The 15,915-nt window shown below is 42.4% G+C and overlaps 1 protein-coding gene across 4 annotated transcripts in view; it reads right to left on the reverse strand.

Moving 5' to 3' along the window:
* nedd9 (neural precursor cell expressed, developmentally down-regulated 9) overlaps positions 1–15,915 on the reverse strand; it is a 97,808-nt gene that overhangs the window by 54,313 nt on the left and 27,580 nt on the right. For 2 of the 4 annotated variants that reach the window (XM_072283664.1, XM_072283666.1), the window contains exon 2: positions 7,774–7,889. The exons of the other annotated variants lie outside the window; for them this stretch is intronic. In XM_072283664.1, the coding sequence (XP_072139765.1) occupies positions 7,774–7,839 (66 nt within the window). In that variant the 5' untranslated portion in view covers positions 7,840–7,889. The remainder of the gene's footprint in view (positions 1–7,773; positions 7,890–15,915) is intronic. 4 annotated transcript variants of the gene reach the window in all.

Here is a 15,915-nt window from a genome sequence, read left to right on the forward strand (position 1 = left end):
GCAAAAAAAAACAGGAAGCCATTTAGCCCCTCACACCTTCTCTGCCATTCACCAAGAGCACAGTTAATCTTTTACGTCGGACTGCCTTCCTCACTCACCCCATTTCCCTTGATTCCCTTAGTACGAAAAAGTCTAGTGACCTCCAAGAAAAGCAAACAAACTGATGTTTACTCTTGATATCTATGTAACTTAGTAACAGTGCCAAATACCCTGCTCAGCAAGGTGACACAATCAGTACAGTTCAGGGACTTAGAGCAGGCAGGTAGGTAGACTGGCTCTCAAAGTCCAACACTACATCCCTGTCATGAGAGGAGAAAATGGATAAGGCCAGCCAACAGGGTTCTGGTGAAGCTGTATAGACCAATCCCTTGTACAGTGAATGCAATGGATTGCAGAAGCATTGATGAAATCCAACCATACCATTGACTTCAAAGGACCATGGAGACAGGAGATCACTGGTGGCCTATACTCTACTGGGATCAAAGGGTCCAAGAAAGTAAGACTTTGCCCTCAAACCTGTGGCTGTCATGACAAAGACAGACAACTTTGCCTTAAGTAGAGTGATCCATCACAGTCAACAGATATGCTGAGAATGGAGTGATAAGGGCCATGTGCAGGCAGAGAGGATTAGGTGTCATTAGCTTGATGAGTTCAGCACAACATCACGGGCCAAAGGGCCTGTTCCTGTGCTGTTCTGTTCTGTTCTAGGTTCTACAATCTGAGAGAGGTGTGAGGTTTCCCCTCAGTGAGTGCTCAGGCAATGTGCTCAAGTATACTTATTTACTACTTGTGATCAGGCAGCACAAGTAGCATAAGGTCAAGACAATAATTTTGTAACTGGTGAAGACTGTGAAAAGTCTTGAGGGAAGTGGAGCCACTGTGCAGTTAGGCTGTCCAAATGCACTGGCTGCATCACTTCTTCAGAAAGTCTAAATGCTTCAACATTTGGGTTAGAGAGGGAAGAGGGTGCCAACAGCTTTGGGAGGAGAATGTAATCAACAATTACTTCACAGCTTGTAGGCTCTGTTTTCTATGATCAAGTCCATGTGCCTTCACTGTGTCATTGTCAAGCTAATGAATGGTGCCTTTGGTTAAGCAAGTAAGTCCTCACTCAGCTAAGTTGGTAGTAATGTGACCTTACAATGCAAGGCTATACAGGGCTTTTTTCCAGATAAGCAGTTTGTTATCCTACTGGGAAAGGTTATTTGGTTTGGGTAGCTGAGACACAACAAAGAGCATTCCAGGAAAAGCACCACCTTGAAATCCATTGGAAAAATCATCCCAGAAAGGGATAGACACCTCAGCCTTCTGAGTAGGACTGGCCCGTGGCTTTGAAAGACACCATCCTTTGTTGCCTGAGCTGGCCGCTGCAACAACCTCAAAGCTCCAGATCTGAGAAAATCCCATAATTTAGTGTTACCTCAGAGGGCCATTGTTTGGGTAGATCAATGACACAGGAGGTGTTGAACTAAACAAGTGGTCCAACGTGGCAGAATTTGGACTAGTTTGCTCAGGAATTGGGCGGAGCTTAGGAGGACAATAGCTCCCAACAGCAACTCCTTTGTTTGCGTCTTCAGAGACAGCTCTATTTCTATCTTTGATATCACTTTTTTTCCTTTTCAAGGTTCTTTTGAAGACCCTGATCTGGAGTTACATGTTCACTTCAGTCCTTTGCGGAAATTGCGCTCCTGGGGCCTCACGACCGGCCGCTTTTCGATATGCCAAGGATGCGGGCTGGAAGACAAGCACGCCTTCAGGGTGCTGGATTTTCATGGCTCTGGAGGCGGGCAGATTCAAGGCCAGTGCCACCACCTGGTGCATCATGGGAGTACAAGGAAGATCATAAGCCGTGGGCTTGCTGCTGTCTGTGTGCCCAGAGACCCCAGTTCTTAGGGCACAGAGCTCGGAAAAAGTGACGCAACAGACTTTTGACACCATAAAGTAGTGAGTTCTTTTGTTATGTCTCCCTGCTCATTGTGAAACGGGGACACCTCTTTTTCCCTTATTGTAAATGGCCGATGCTTTACTGCTGGTGGGGGAGGGGAGGTCGTTGCTTTGATGCTGCTTACTTGTGGGAGGGGGAGATGGGGGGGTAGTCCTTGGGGTTCTAACATTTAACTGTCATTCATTCTTTGGGGCACTCCTCTGTTTTCGTGGATGTTTAAGAAGAAGAAGAATTTCTCTGACATTAAATGTACCTATTGAAACCCACTGAGGCAGATAGGCAGCAGCCCATGCTTCTGTTTGACCCACTAAGAGAACTCCAAGCTTGATGAATCATGGATGAATGTGATGGCACAACAAGCAAGTCATTTTCACCTTCAAAGCCTATGGTGGACAGCTTGGGGATTTCCTAACACTGCAGTCTTCCCCAAAGCGCTGTTTCTGAAAGACTTGATGGACATTACCCTGTTAAAAGGGCTTGAAAGTAGCCCTGGGGGCTCTCTGTGAACTCCGCACAAAGAGCATGCCTCCTTTGAGCATTGTTCTTCTCAGCCAGTCATGGTCCCTCTGAAGTCTTGAGAGAGCACTCTCCCTCTACTGCAACTGCAACCTCAAGCAGGTGGCATCTATCATCAAGGATCCCCACTAGCTTGACTCTGTCCCCCTCCCTTTCCAGAACTGATGAAGGGTCTCAGCCTGAAATGTTGATTGTTTCCACAGATGCTGCCCAGCCTGCTGAGCTCCCCCAGCAGGTGTGTGTGTGTGTGTGTGTGTGTGTGTGTGTGTGTATTGCTTTGAATTTCCAACATCTGCAGATTTTCTTATGTTTGTGTCATGGCTTCTTTTTTTTTTTGCTGTACCACAAGTAGTTGTAGGAACAGCTACTTTGCTACAAATATTAGGTTCTTGAACCAATCTGTATAACCCTAACTCTTCTTCAGCAACAGGACACTACAGACCACTTCTTGCACTATCATAGATGTTTTTTTTGCACTAGACTTCAAAGTTCAAAGTAAAATTTCTTATCAGACTACATACATGTCATCACATACAACCCTGAGATTCTTTTTCTGTGGGCATACTTAGCAAATCTGTAGAATAATAACTGTATACAGGAACTGTATACATCAGGAACTATAAGTTGAAAACAAACTGTGCAAATACAGATATAAGTAAATAGTAATAAATAATGAGCATGAAATAACAAGATAACAGAGGCTTTAATTGAGTGTACCTATCCCTTTTTGTTCAAGAGCCTGATGGTTGAGGAGTAGAAATTGTTCTTGAACCTGGTGGTGTGAGGCCTGAGACACCTGTACCTTTTAACTGATGGCAGCAGTGAGAAGAGAGTATGGCCTGGATAGTGGGGATTTCTGATGATGGATGATGCTTTTCTACAGCAACATTTCATGTAGATGTGCTCAATGGTTGGGAAGGTTTTACCCGTGATATACTGGGCCAAATCCACTACCTTTTGTAGGATTTTCTGCTGAAAGGCATTGGTGCTTCTATTGGTAGTCTTGTTTTGCACATTGTTTTTTTCTCATTGTCTTGTATATAATTCTTGTTCATATGTTGTCTGAATCTATGTGCTGTGAGGCTGCTGCAAGTTATTCACTGTACTGTACTTGTACCTCAATGTACCTGCGCATGGAGCAATGATCTCTGTATAATTGTCTTCATTGCCAACACTCCCATGTCTTCACACTTGTCCATCAGTTGGACAAGCCACCACAGTACGTTCCACCAATAGGGTCCCCATTGGAGGCCTCTCTATACGGGAGACATTACATGGGGGGGGGTAGGTTATGGGGTGGAGTGCTCACAGAGATGTTTTCAAGTTGTTCTGCCTAAAGGAGTCAGTATTCCATATTTACACAGAACATGAGAGGCTGCATCTCCTATTTGACTGTCTGAAGGGCCTGCCCTTCAATTTCTGACTCTGTGCTACAATGCAGTGGAGTCAAGTTGTAGGTGGAGCTACTTGTTGGTCTGCTCTTGGGCCTGGTCAAGATGGTTATTCACAGGTGCAGGTAGCAGGGCAATTCTCCAGTCCACTTGTGAGGATATGTGCCTGGTCTTCGGGAGGGAGAGAGCTTGGTGTTCACAAGTTCACTAGAGGCCCCCTAAAACTGCTGGGCTGGAGTACATCCTTGCAAGGGAAAACAATTTGAAAAATAAGGAAATGAAGTTTTCTCTAAAAGAAATGGAACAATGTTGCCTATAGTGTTTTCTGTCTCTCATCATGACTTTGAAACTAAATAGATAAATCACAAACAGAGTCAAGGAGAACTACAGCAAGTCTTGACTAAACTCACAAGTAGGGGCAAACATCCACTTCCACACAGCCCTTCAAAACGTTATTGACTGCCATCACACGTCAACATGCCTACAGAACATGGCCCGTACAAATAGTTGTTAAAATTACTGCACTTAAAAAAATTATTCCACTTAAAAATTAAACAACCTTAGGGAGTGTTAACATTGTGAAGTAGCTTCAGTACAGAGTATGATTGCAGCCTCCATTTGGAACAGGGACTAGATCCTACAAGGTGGTACTGGGGACTTTACAACATATGGATCTTTAAATCCTTTTATGCTAATTTGTATGACAGAAAAGTGTCAGATGGCGCCCTCCAAAAACTTGCTGTCCTTTATCACACAGGTTTTAGATGACAGTGAATGAGAGAGTCTGGGCCAGCCACTGACTCAGAGGAACTAACATGCCTCTTCATGCCCCCGAGACGAATTTAACTCACTGAGATGGTGAAAAACATTTGACAGAATGCCTCATCACAAAAACTCACTGACAAGCTGTCATATATTGCTTGGCTCCCTTTCAAATTCTTCCTGCATGGTCAGAATCTCATTCTGTGCACATTTCCCTCAAGATATTCATGAGGATGAGGTGATCACCTACTCTGTGGATCATGCAAAGAAGTTCTGGAAAAGGATGCAAAGGTCCTTGCTCATCCCAAGCAGCTGCTTAAGAGAGGAGTTTCTGATTGTTGTTTCAAGGGATGTGTACCAAGATAAACATTAACTGTCACTAGAAGATAATCAACCAGGTGACAGATGTACTTTGATCTGCCTGAAACTTGTTGAGTTTCCTGGATGAGATGACTGTAAGGGAATGCTGCCAACTGGCTCAGTCCAGGCTGCAGAGGTGTGATGAGAGATGGACTGAAGCCTGGTACAACCAGTGCAAAAGTGTTTTGTGGGGAAGGACAGCAGTCTAAGGTCCTGTCTCAGCTGGACACTGAGAGCGTACAGACTTGACAACACAATGAATTGTACTGTTTTGTATTTCTTGTATATACTTTTATGAATAATCATTTATTTTTTTCAAAAACTAAGGAAAGTCAATCTTCATTCTCTTGTCCGATTGGTTCTCAACTTTGGATCTGCACTCCAGAAGACCCTTGCTGTGTAATGAGCTTCAATTGCAATGCAATGGTCACAAATTGCTATCATTCTATCTGAAGTAATTAACAGCCAACTCCTGTTGAGTCCAATCATTTGTTTGAATTAGTCAAATTACAAGCATCTGCTTAAAGAAGCATTTTTGGCACAATTCAAATTTAGGTTGAATAAAGGATACAAGACCAAATTACTGGAAGTAACAGTTGACCTAGTAGATTCACCAACTAGAGAGTGGCAGTGCAGAGAAACATGCTCCTTCTTGGAAGACAGAGTATTGTATTTACTGTGAGACTTCACAGACTTGGCAGGTTTCTAACCTTGCAGGAAATTTTCCACTTTAATTCCACAATACCATTGTATTCTCTCTGCTCTACAACAATCCTATATGACTGTTGAAGATCACTTACAACTTACTGCCATCGCTTCATTCTGAAGGACATCATGGCTGGGCATTTCATGGAAAGCTCTCTCCATAAAGACCAATGCTAAGTTAGTGTTCTGAATTAACCACACCTCCAGGAATAGGGACAGACCCACCTCAACATGAAGCAGGTGCAAAAAGACAAGATGCTGACCTCAGTGGACATTGTGCACCCAGCCCAAATCTTTCTCACCACCAAGTTAGTCCTTCATGGCTTAAAATTCATTTCCATATCCAAACAAAATAAAGCTTAATTGGTGCAAAATGCTGGCACTAACAAAAGAGGTTTTAATTGGTTTCCAAATTAACCTAAACCTCGTTAGCATTTCTGACAATAAATACAGTAGCAGAGGTGGCAGTGGGCAAAGATTTCTACTCATGGCTGAAGAAAGGACTTGTTTACCATATGGAATGGGAGAAAAAAAATCCTTTCTTTCTTGTAAATTCACTTAAACTAAATCTACAACACTAATTATAGAGAGATGAATTATTTCTTTACTTTCTGAATCTCAGTATAATTCAAAATCTCAAAATACTTCAAAACCATTCAATAAAAAGTAATAAGTGTGGGTGAAAATGCAACAGCTCATTTAAACCATATTTAACACTCAAGCTGTGGAGTGAAATAGAGAAGAACTGCGGCACTAGACACTCAGATCACTTTGCTTTCTCTAGGACCACACGGCCTCTTAACTTCACTTGAATGATTAGATGGACTCTTAGTTAAACACCTTATCCACCACACAAACATTCCAACACTCAGAGAATGGAAATGGGGTGTTGGTTTAGTGGCTGAAGTGGGATTTGAACACTGATATTCTGACAAGAGACATGTTGCCAACCTTTTAGAAAATCACCCAAGTGAAGAGATCTACCTCTGGTTCTATGATAGCTACAGCAATTTGTCACTAAAGATTCATTTTTTGCATTCCCATTTAGACTTCTTTCCTGCAAATCTTGGCGCTGTTATTGACAAGCATGGTGAAGGGTTTCACCAGGGCATTGTGGTCATGGAGAAATGGTATCAGGACAACTGGAATTCATCAGTGCTGGCTGATTATTGTTGGATACTTAAGCAAGAAGTCTCAGACACTGAGTACAAATGAAAATCATCAACAAAATATGATTAGCTTTGTAAAGCATTAGCATCGTTATGTCATTAAATGCATTATATTCAATAAAAGTTGACTGTCCTGTTGTACATACTATTTATTACAAAATACTATAAATTGCATCTTGCACATTGAGATGGAGATGTAACAAAGATTTTTACTCCTCATGTATGTGAAGGATGTAAGAAATAAATTTAATTCAATGCAATTCAATTAATTTCTTGTTTCTCTCCAAATTCCTACATGATACAAGTAGTCTGAAATTATATTGTGTTCAGCTTCAAGTGGTCTATCATAAATAAAAAAAATTCTGAGGAAGCAACACTTGCAAAAAAATTTGCCGTCTAGTGTAGCTAATCAAAGAGTCAGAAGTTTGTAGGCACAAGTTTTAAGCACAAAGTTTAGGCAGCCACTCTAATATATATAACGAGAGCTTTTGGCAGTCTCAAGATGCCATTTTTCAAATAACTTTTGAATCAAGACCAGAACCACAATCATTCTCCTGGATATTGACAGATATCCCACTGGACTCTATCAAAGAACAGAGGCATTCACTCAGTTTCCAGCTCTCATTCAACATCACTAAATGGATTATCTTGTCACTATTCCAATGGCATTTCATCTGCAATTCGTCCCTTGTATTTCCAAGATCATACTAGCCCCTATGCCAGCCTAATGCCATCACCTAGACCATAGCTTCTCATAGCTCTCTCATCTATGCACCTATCTCCAAACTTAGGAAAGAGTCAGAGTCACAGTCACAGAACACTACAGCACAGAAAAAGGCTCTTCAGCCCATCTAGTCTGTGCCAAACCATTAATTTGCCTAGTCCCATTGACCTGCACTCGGACCAATAGAGTCATAGAACTTACCTGAAATGTCACAGCTGAGCCCACATCTACCACTTCTGCCAGCAGCTCTTTCCACATTCGCGTCATCCTCTGAGTGATGTAGCTCCCCCTCAGACTCCCCTTGGTGCTTGTTGGTGCTTGTGGGGAAAAGAGTTATTAATGAATCAAAAAGCTAGCGGCCATCACATGCCTTGTTGCCTGTTCTGGAGGTTTCAGCATGCCTTTGAATTTTAGCTAATTCTGTGGTAAATGTGCTTACCCATTTCTGGCACATGAGGAGGAGCTAGCAGGAAAACAACAGAAGCAGCTGGAACTCAGCAGTGAAACATATTTTTCCTCTCAGTTGTATTGGATTGTTGGGCATCATTTGGAAGCAGGGAAGAAAACCTCTTCAGGTAATTGCACACTATACTTGGCAAAGTCTACACATGAAATTAACCCATTATCTGTCTGATTTGACTGAATAAGGCAAATGAGTGAAATAAATCACCAAGTAAACTCCTCAAGTGAAACTGAGTGAGATTACACTTTCTTTATACAAGCACAACTGCAATTTTGCAACATATTGAAATACACATTTGTCAAGGATATGCTTAACAAAACTGAAACCTCCAGAACTGGCAACAAGGCATGTAATGCCACTAGACTTATTCCCAGTTTTTTTTTGATTTATTAATAATTGTTTTCCCACTATTACATCAACACATCCGTCTTCCGCTGCTTCAACACTTACCATCCCACGAGCCTCTGCATCTGACACATCATTCTCTGCAACTTCCACCATCTTCAATGGATTCCACCACCAAACACACCTTTACCCCCCCCCCCACACCTCACTCTCCATTTTCCACAGAGATCACTGCCTCCACGATTCCCTTGTCCTAATTTCTCTTCTGGCACATATCCCTGCAAGTGGCAGAAATGCTACACCTGCCCATTCACCTCCTCTCTCCTCTCCATTCAGGGTCGCAAACAGTCCTTCCAGGTGAGGCAAAACTTCATCTGTGAATCTGTGAGGTTGTCTATTTTATCCAGTGCTCCCAATGGTGAGACCCAATGTAAATGGGGGGTGGGGGGGGGGGCGGCGCTTTGTTGAGCACCTCCGTTCCATTTGCCGAAAGTAGAATTTCCCAATAGCTAAGCATTTTAATTCCTATCCCTATTTCTGTTCTGACACGTCAGTCCATGGCATCCTTATTTTCCACGATGAGGCCGCTCTCAAGGTGGTGGGGCAACACCTCATATTCTGTCTAAGTAGCCTCCAACCTGAAGGCATGAACATCCATTTCTCCTTCCACTCCAAAGATTTTTTTTGCCCTCCCCTTTCTACCTTCTTCTATTCTCCATCAAGCCTGTTACCTCTTCTTTCCACCTGCTTATCACCTCCCCCTTGTGCCCCTCCTTCTTCCCTTTCTCCTCCTATCAGATTCCTTCTTCTCCAGCCCTTGACCTTTTCCACCGATCTGGCTTCACCTATCACTCTCTAACTAGTTCTTCTTCCTCTCTCCACACTTTTTAAAACAACTGGTCTGGCGTCTTCCTGAAGAAGGGTCTTGGCCTGAAACATCGACTGTTTATTCATTTCCACAAATGCTGCCTGACCTGCTGAGTTCCTCCAGCATTTTGTGTATGTTGCTCTGGATTTCCAGCGTCTAAAGAATTTTGTGTTTACAGTATGATGTTAACGTTCTATGTTTTATATCAACATGCTGGATGAGTGTAAATTAGCTGGCTATATTCGACAAGCCATGTCACACACACAAAGTCAAGGCTCAGAAAAAAGACACTCCATGCCATGTTCTGCCAGATAAAGGGGTTATCTAGTGGATAAAAACTACAGATTCAGGAATGTGGTCAATACCTCCATGAGGCAATACAACATCTTCACTGACTCCAGGGAATCACTAGCCCTTGACCACTCGAAGAGGAGAAAGCATACTTGGGCTACAAAATACTGCATTTTGAGGGGAAAGCATTTTGGGATACAAAATGCTGTTGGAGCTCGGCAAGTTACGAAACATCTATGGAGGCAAATAAGCAGTCAACGTCTCAGGCCGAGACCCTTCATCATGACTGGTAAGGAAGGGGGCAGAAACCAGAATAAGAAGGTGGAGGAGCGAAAGGAGTACAAGCTGGCAGGTGATTGGTGAGACCTGGTGAGGAGGAAGGTGGGTGATGATGAACTGAGAAGCTGAGAGCGGATAAATGGAAGGTGAAAAAGAAGAAATCTAATAGGAGAGGACAGTGGATCATGAAAGAAAAAGGAGGAGGGAAGCCAAAGGGAAGTGATATGCAGTGGAGGAGAAGAGGTGAGAGGGTAACCAGAATGGAGAATGGAAAAAGAGAGGAGGGGGAAGGGGAGAGAAATTACTACTAGAACTTGGAGAAATCAATGTTTATGTCAAATTGGAGGCTACCTAGACAGGAAATGAGGTGCTGCTCTTGCATGCTGAGTTTGGCATCATCATGGCAGTAGTGAAGACCATGGAATGACATTATCAGAATGACAATGGGAGGTCAAATGAAGTGGGTAGCTACCAGGAGATCCTGCCTTTGGCAGCAGACAGAGCGAATGTGCTTGGGTACTTGGGTTAGCATTGGGAACCTCATACCTACGTATTAGGAATTTATAGAAATCCTGTATAAGTGGCAGACAAAAGTGATCTATGTTGTCACTCACCCACCTCATCATTCTCCTCCTACCCCATTTGTAAAACAGTCTACCGGCTTCACGTTGTCTTCATCAGCTCAGAACACACAAAACCACACAGCAAGTCATCCTCTGTCCTGAGGGGAAGGAAGAAAGATGAGGGTGAAGGGGAGAGGAAGAGGAAAAAGTAGGGGAAGATGTTGCAACTGCAGGAAAAAGAACAGACTGTGTGGAACTGAATTTTGTTTTAGGGTAATGGGTTAAACAGAAATAATGTGGTTTTGACTTTGGATTATAAATAGTGACCCTCAGCACCATCAAAGAGGAGGTACAGGAATTTGAAGAGACACACTCAGCTTTTTAGGAATAGCTTCTTGCCCTCTGCCATCAGATTTCTGAATGGACAATGAACCCATGAATACTACCTCACTAGTTTCCCTTCTCTTTTTGCACTTCTTACTTAATTTACGTAAATATATATATATTTCTTATCGCAATTTATAAACTTTTTTTATTAGGTATTGTACTGTGCTGCTGCAGCAAAACAACAAATGTTAAGGCCCATGCCAGTGGTATTAATTCAGTAATATGCAATGACAAAATTAGCTCAAATCCTCAGATAAGACCATTCAGGATTTTTTTTTAAAAAAGGTAGATACATTTTTTTGAAAAATTAAGGAATTGAGGGCTATAAGGGACTGATGCAATAATATATGGTAATAATGGCAAAGCTATTTTAAACTGACATGAAATTAAATAAGTAAAATATGTTAATACATTTTTAACTTGAATGTTTAAACAGTTTTTGTTTGCAGAGCAGATTCCTAAAAGCAATAGTTTGTGTTCCAGTATCCACATTTGTCAGATCACATTTTCCTTGGGGAAATAGATCAAAATCGCATGCTAACTGGATTTAGTCCATGCTATTAGAGAGGGCTTAGCAGAAATGGATACCTAAGCAGGATATACCAAAGTCACTTGAATAAAACCATGTAGGAGAAAGGTTTTTCATTGTGGTATGTAATAATGGACGTGTTGATTCAGGGGACCCTGCACGTTTATGATTGGTTCACTAATGGCAATTACGATAGTGATGGACAGTTGGCATTTTCCAATCACTTAAGAGAGAACTCGAGAGTAAAATCAGGCAGTAAATGTGAAGCTCTGAAGGTGGATTGTACATTAACAATTTGTTGGGCAACAAGGTGGTGGTTGGTGTCCACAGCCTACGCTGAGACCCAACACTACCTACTGGCTGAACAAGTTGAGAGAAATTGCCACAAGGATAATTACACATTCTGAGTTATTCTATTATGATAATTACAGAGCAGATTCTGTTTTTTTAAATCATGGAGCAATAAAGCTTTTCTATTCCTTGACCCTTTAGGGGAGCTGTGGTTTTTCATAAAAAAATAAAATCTTACTTCTGCTTTCTGCGGTTCATACTTAAGAAGGTCAATTGATGCAGGTCAGAAATGTTACAAAAATGTGTCTCAAATACTCTGAACAATGGAGTTACTGACATTGCCAACCTCTTCAAAATTCATTTACAAGAGAATTCAGAATTGGCTTGCCTGCAGAAGGCAGAGGGTCGTGGTGGAGGGAGTACATTCAGATTGGAGGATTGTGACTAGTGGTGTCCCACAAGGATCTGTTCTGGGACCTCTACTTTTCGTGATTTTTATTAACGACCTGGATGTGGGGTGACCTAGAAGGGTGGGTTGGCAAGTTTGCAGATGACACAAAGGTTGGTGGTGTCGTAGATAGTGTAGAGGATTATCAAAGATTGCAGAGAGACATTGATAGGATGCAGAAGTGGGCTGAGAAGTGGCAGATGGAGTTCAACCCGGAGAAGTGTGAGGTGGTACACTTTGGAAGGACAAACTCCAAGGCAGAGTACAAAGTAAATGGCAGGATACTTGGTAGTGTGGAGGAGCAGAGGGATCTGCGGATACATGTCCACAGATCCCTGAAAGTTGCCTCACCGGCAGATAGGGTAGTTAAGAAAGCTTATGGGGTGTTAGCTTTCATAAGTCGAGGGATAGAGTTTAAGAGTCGCGATGTAATGATGCAGCTCTATAAAACTCTGGTGAGGCCACACTTGGAGTACTGTGTCCAGTTCTGGTCACCTCACTATAGGAAGGATGTGGAAGCATTGGAAAGGGTACAGAGGAGATTTACCAGGATGCTGCCTGGTTTAGAAAGTATGCATTATGATCAGAGATTAAGGGAGCTAGGGCTTTACTCTTTGGAGAGAAGGAGGATGAGAGGAGACATGATAGAGGTGTACAAGATAATAAGAGGAATAGATAGAGCGCCTCTTCCCCAGGGCACCACTGCTCAATACAAGAGGACATGGTTTTAAGGACATGGGAAGTTCAAGGGGTATATTAGAGGAAGGTTTTTTACTCAGAGAGTGGTTGATGCGTGGAATGCACTGCCTGAGTCAGTGGTGGAGGCAGATACACTAGTGAAGTTTAAGAGACTACTAGACAGGTATATGGAGGAATTTAAGGTGGGGGCTTATATGGGAGGCAGGGTTTGAGGGTCGGCACAACAATGTGGGCCGAAGGGCCTGCACTGTGCTGTCCTATTCTATGTTCTATGTTCTAAGAGCCTCAAAATATATATACAGGTATTTGCTTTAATGGTTTTCTAATTATCAGGGTGTTTTGTATTCCTTTTACTTTGCCATTCATCCACAGCATTTACACAGATATTGGAAGAAATGATCACAATGATGATGGCTTACAATGTTTATACAAAGGACCATGCATCAATCAAAGTAATTGGATCTTATTGCAGGAAATTAATTTGCAACACTGTCAGGGAAGCAAGAGATTAGTGTCTAAGACCATCAGCTGACAACCCTGTCAACAGGGGGTTATGATACTGTTGATATGCTGTCATGCAGAACTACATTTTGGCTTGAGTCAGCTTAAAATCTGGAAAAAATAGGTTGTGATTCCTTGTCTATGATTAAATAACAGGTAAGCTTTAGATAAGACAGTGTTTCTCAAATTTTCTACTTTTTAAAAACTTAATCTAGCAAGTTCGCTTGGATTCTGCAAGGTCATATCAGAGAACCATTGAATGAGGAACACTGTAACATTCAGAGATGTGGTGAACTGTATGGGGATGGAAACAGGCTTCAGTGAGATGCAGACGGATTGGTTAAGTGGGCAGAAAAGTGGCAGAGGAAATGGGAGGCATTACATTCAGGCAGGAAGAAATAAAGAGGTCATATAAACTGGGGGCATACTTATGAAAAGGAACAGGGACAGTGAGATCTCCTGTATATTGAATTGAATTGTATCAGCGTGAATTAATCAGTCTGATGGTCTGGTGGAAGAAGTTGTCCTGGAGCCTGTTGGTTCTGGCTTTTATGCTGTGGTACTGTTTCCCGGATGGTAGCAACTGGAACTGTTTGTGGTTGGGGTGACTCAGGTCCTTGAGGCCCTTTTTACACACTTGTCTTTGTAAATGTCCTCAATAGTGGGAAGTTCACATCTACAGGTGCGCTGGGCTGTCCGCAACACTCTCTGCAGGGTCCTGCAATTGAGGGAAGTACAGTTCCCATACCAGGCAGTGATGCAGCCAGTCAGGATGCTCTCAATTGTGTCCCTGTAGAAAGTTCTTAGGATCTGGTGGCCCATAAAAACTTCTTTGCCCATCTGAGGTGAAGGAGGTGCTGTTGTGCCTTTTTCACCACATAGCCAGTACACACAGACTACGTGAGATCCCCGGTGATGTGTATGGTGAGGAACTTAAAGCTGTTCACCCTCTCAACCCCAGATCCATTAATATCAATAGGCGATGGCCTGTCTCCATTCCTTCTGTAGTCCACAACCAGCTCCTTTATTTTTGCAACATTGAGGGAGAGGTTGGTGCCTTGACACCATTGTGTCAAGGTGATAACTTCTCTCTGTAGGCTGCCTCCTTATTATTTGAGATTAGGCCAATTCATGTAGTACCATCAGCAAATTTAATTAGTAGATTGGAGCTGTGGGTGGTGACACAGTCATGGGTATACAGAGAGTAAAGGAGGGGGCTTAGGACACAGACCTGAGGGGCACCTGTGCTGAGTGTCAGAGGAGCAGAGGTGAGGGAGATCAGTTTATATCCCAATTTCCAAGAAGGGAAATGTAAAGGACTGTTCAAAATACTGATCAATTTCACCCTAACCATACATCAGACCAAAATTAACTTTGGGAAACTTGTCTGGAGTGCACTGCCAGAGATAGCAGTAAAGGATGATCATAGCATTCAAGAAGAGAATGTGGGTAAACAAAAAAATTGTAGAACAGTGGGGAGGAAAAGACAATGGACTAGTTGGATTGGATCAAGTGGAGTCCTTGTTTGCTGCAACTGTTTTGCAAAGAACGTTGAATGCAATGTCGAATGTTGAATATTGAACAGCAGGATAGCCACACAATGGGGAACAGCAGATTCAGCTATTGCCAGCAAACCAATAGGAGGAGCTTGCATGGAAGATTCTGGGGCCAACAAATTGAGGTATAGGAAAGAAAACATACCTTTAAAGAGTTTCTGAGGGAGAACAGTGTTTTTTCATTATTGCCAGTTCACAACTAATGCTAATCATGGCGGTAAGAAGATAATAAATAAACTTGGAAGGAGAAAATGAGAAGGCATACAGGAGTGAGAGAGATCAGCTGGTTGAGTGGTGTTGCAGCACAAATCTCACACTCAACCACTGAGCAGGTAAGATCAAAGAATTAATTGTGGTCTTCGGAAATGGTAAGACGAGGGGCACAAACCAGTGATCATACCAGACCAAGAGATCAGCAGTGGAAAGGGTGAGCAGTTTCAAATTCCTGGGTGTAAACATCTCTGGGGATCTCTTGGGCTCTTTCCTTTGCCTTTTTGCACTATTTATTTAATTTAAATTAAAAAAAAATATACTCATTGTAATCTTCAGTTTTTATTGTTACGTATTGCAATGTACTGCTGCTGCAATCAACAAATTTCACGACGTATGCCAGTGATATTAAACCTGATTCTGATCTTTTTGTTTGGCTGTAATGCCTTTTATTTATACCATTAAATGCTTTCCCCACTTCATGTTTAACATCTAGCTGCCTAACTCAGTAGGGCAGATGGAAAAGTGGAATTGTGAGGGGAAGGATCTTTCATAGGCTTTTCTTATTGAAAGTTACAACTTCAGCTGAAGGCCCACTCACGAACAGTACATCTGAAGTTAGTCAGGCAGTCAGTCGAGAAAAACCAAGAGATTCCAGGCCACAATGTTTCAGACTGTAAACGGGGGGGGGGGGGGGAGGGTGGAGGGTGGAGGTGGGGTAAACTACACAAATTTAGAAGGACTGAGCTGATTAGGAGAGGATGGGAAAATGTTGGGGATAGTGGAGTCGGGTGGGATGTAACTAGGTAGCATTCAGGGTACAGATCAAAGCTTGTCACTCAAAAAGGTTCCACAGTGAGAGAACCACCCACCCTCCTTCCATTCACAAACAGGTATCAATTTGCAGGATTAT

Source organism: Mobula birostris, chromosome 19, assembly GCF_030028105.1.
Source record: "Mobula birostris isolate sMobBir1 chromosome 19, sMobBir1.hap1, whole genome shotgun sequence".
In the NCBI taxonomy this organism is placed as follows: domain Eukaryota; kingdom Metazoa; phylum Chordata; class Chondrichthyes; order Myliobatiformes; family Myliobatidae; genus Mobula; species Mobula birostris.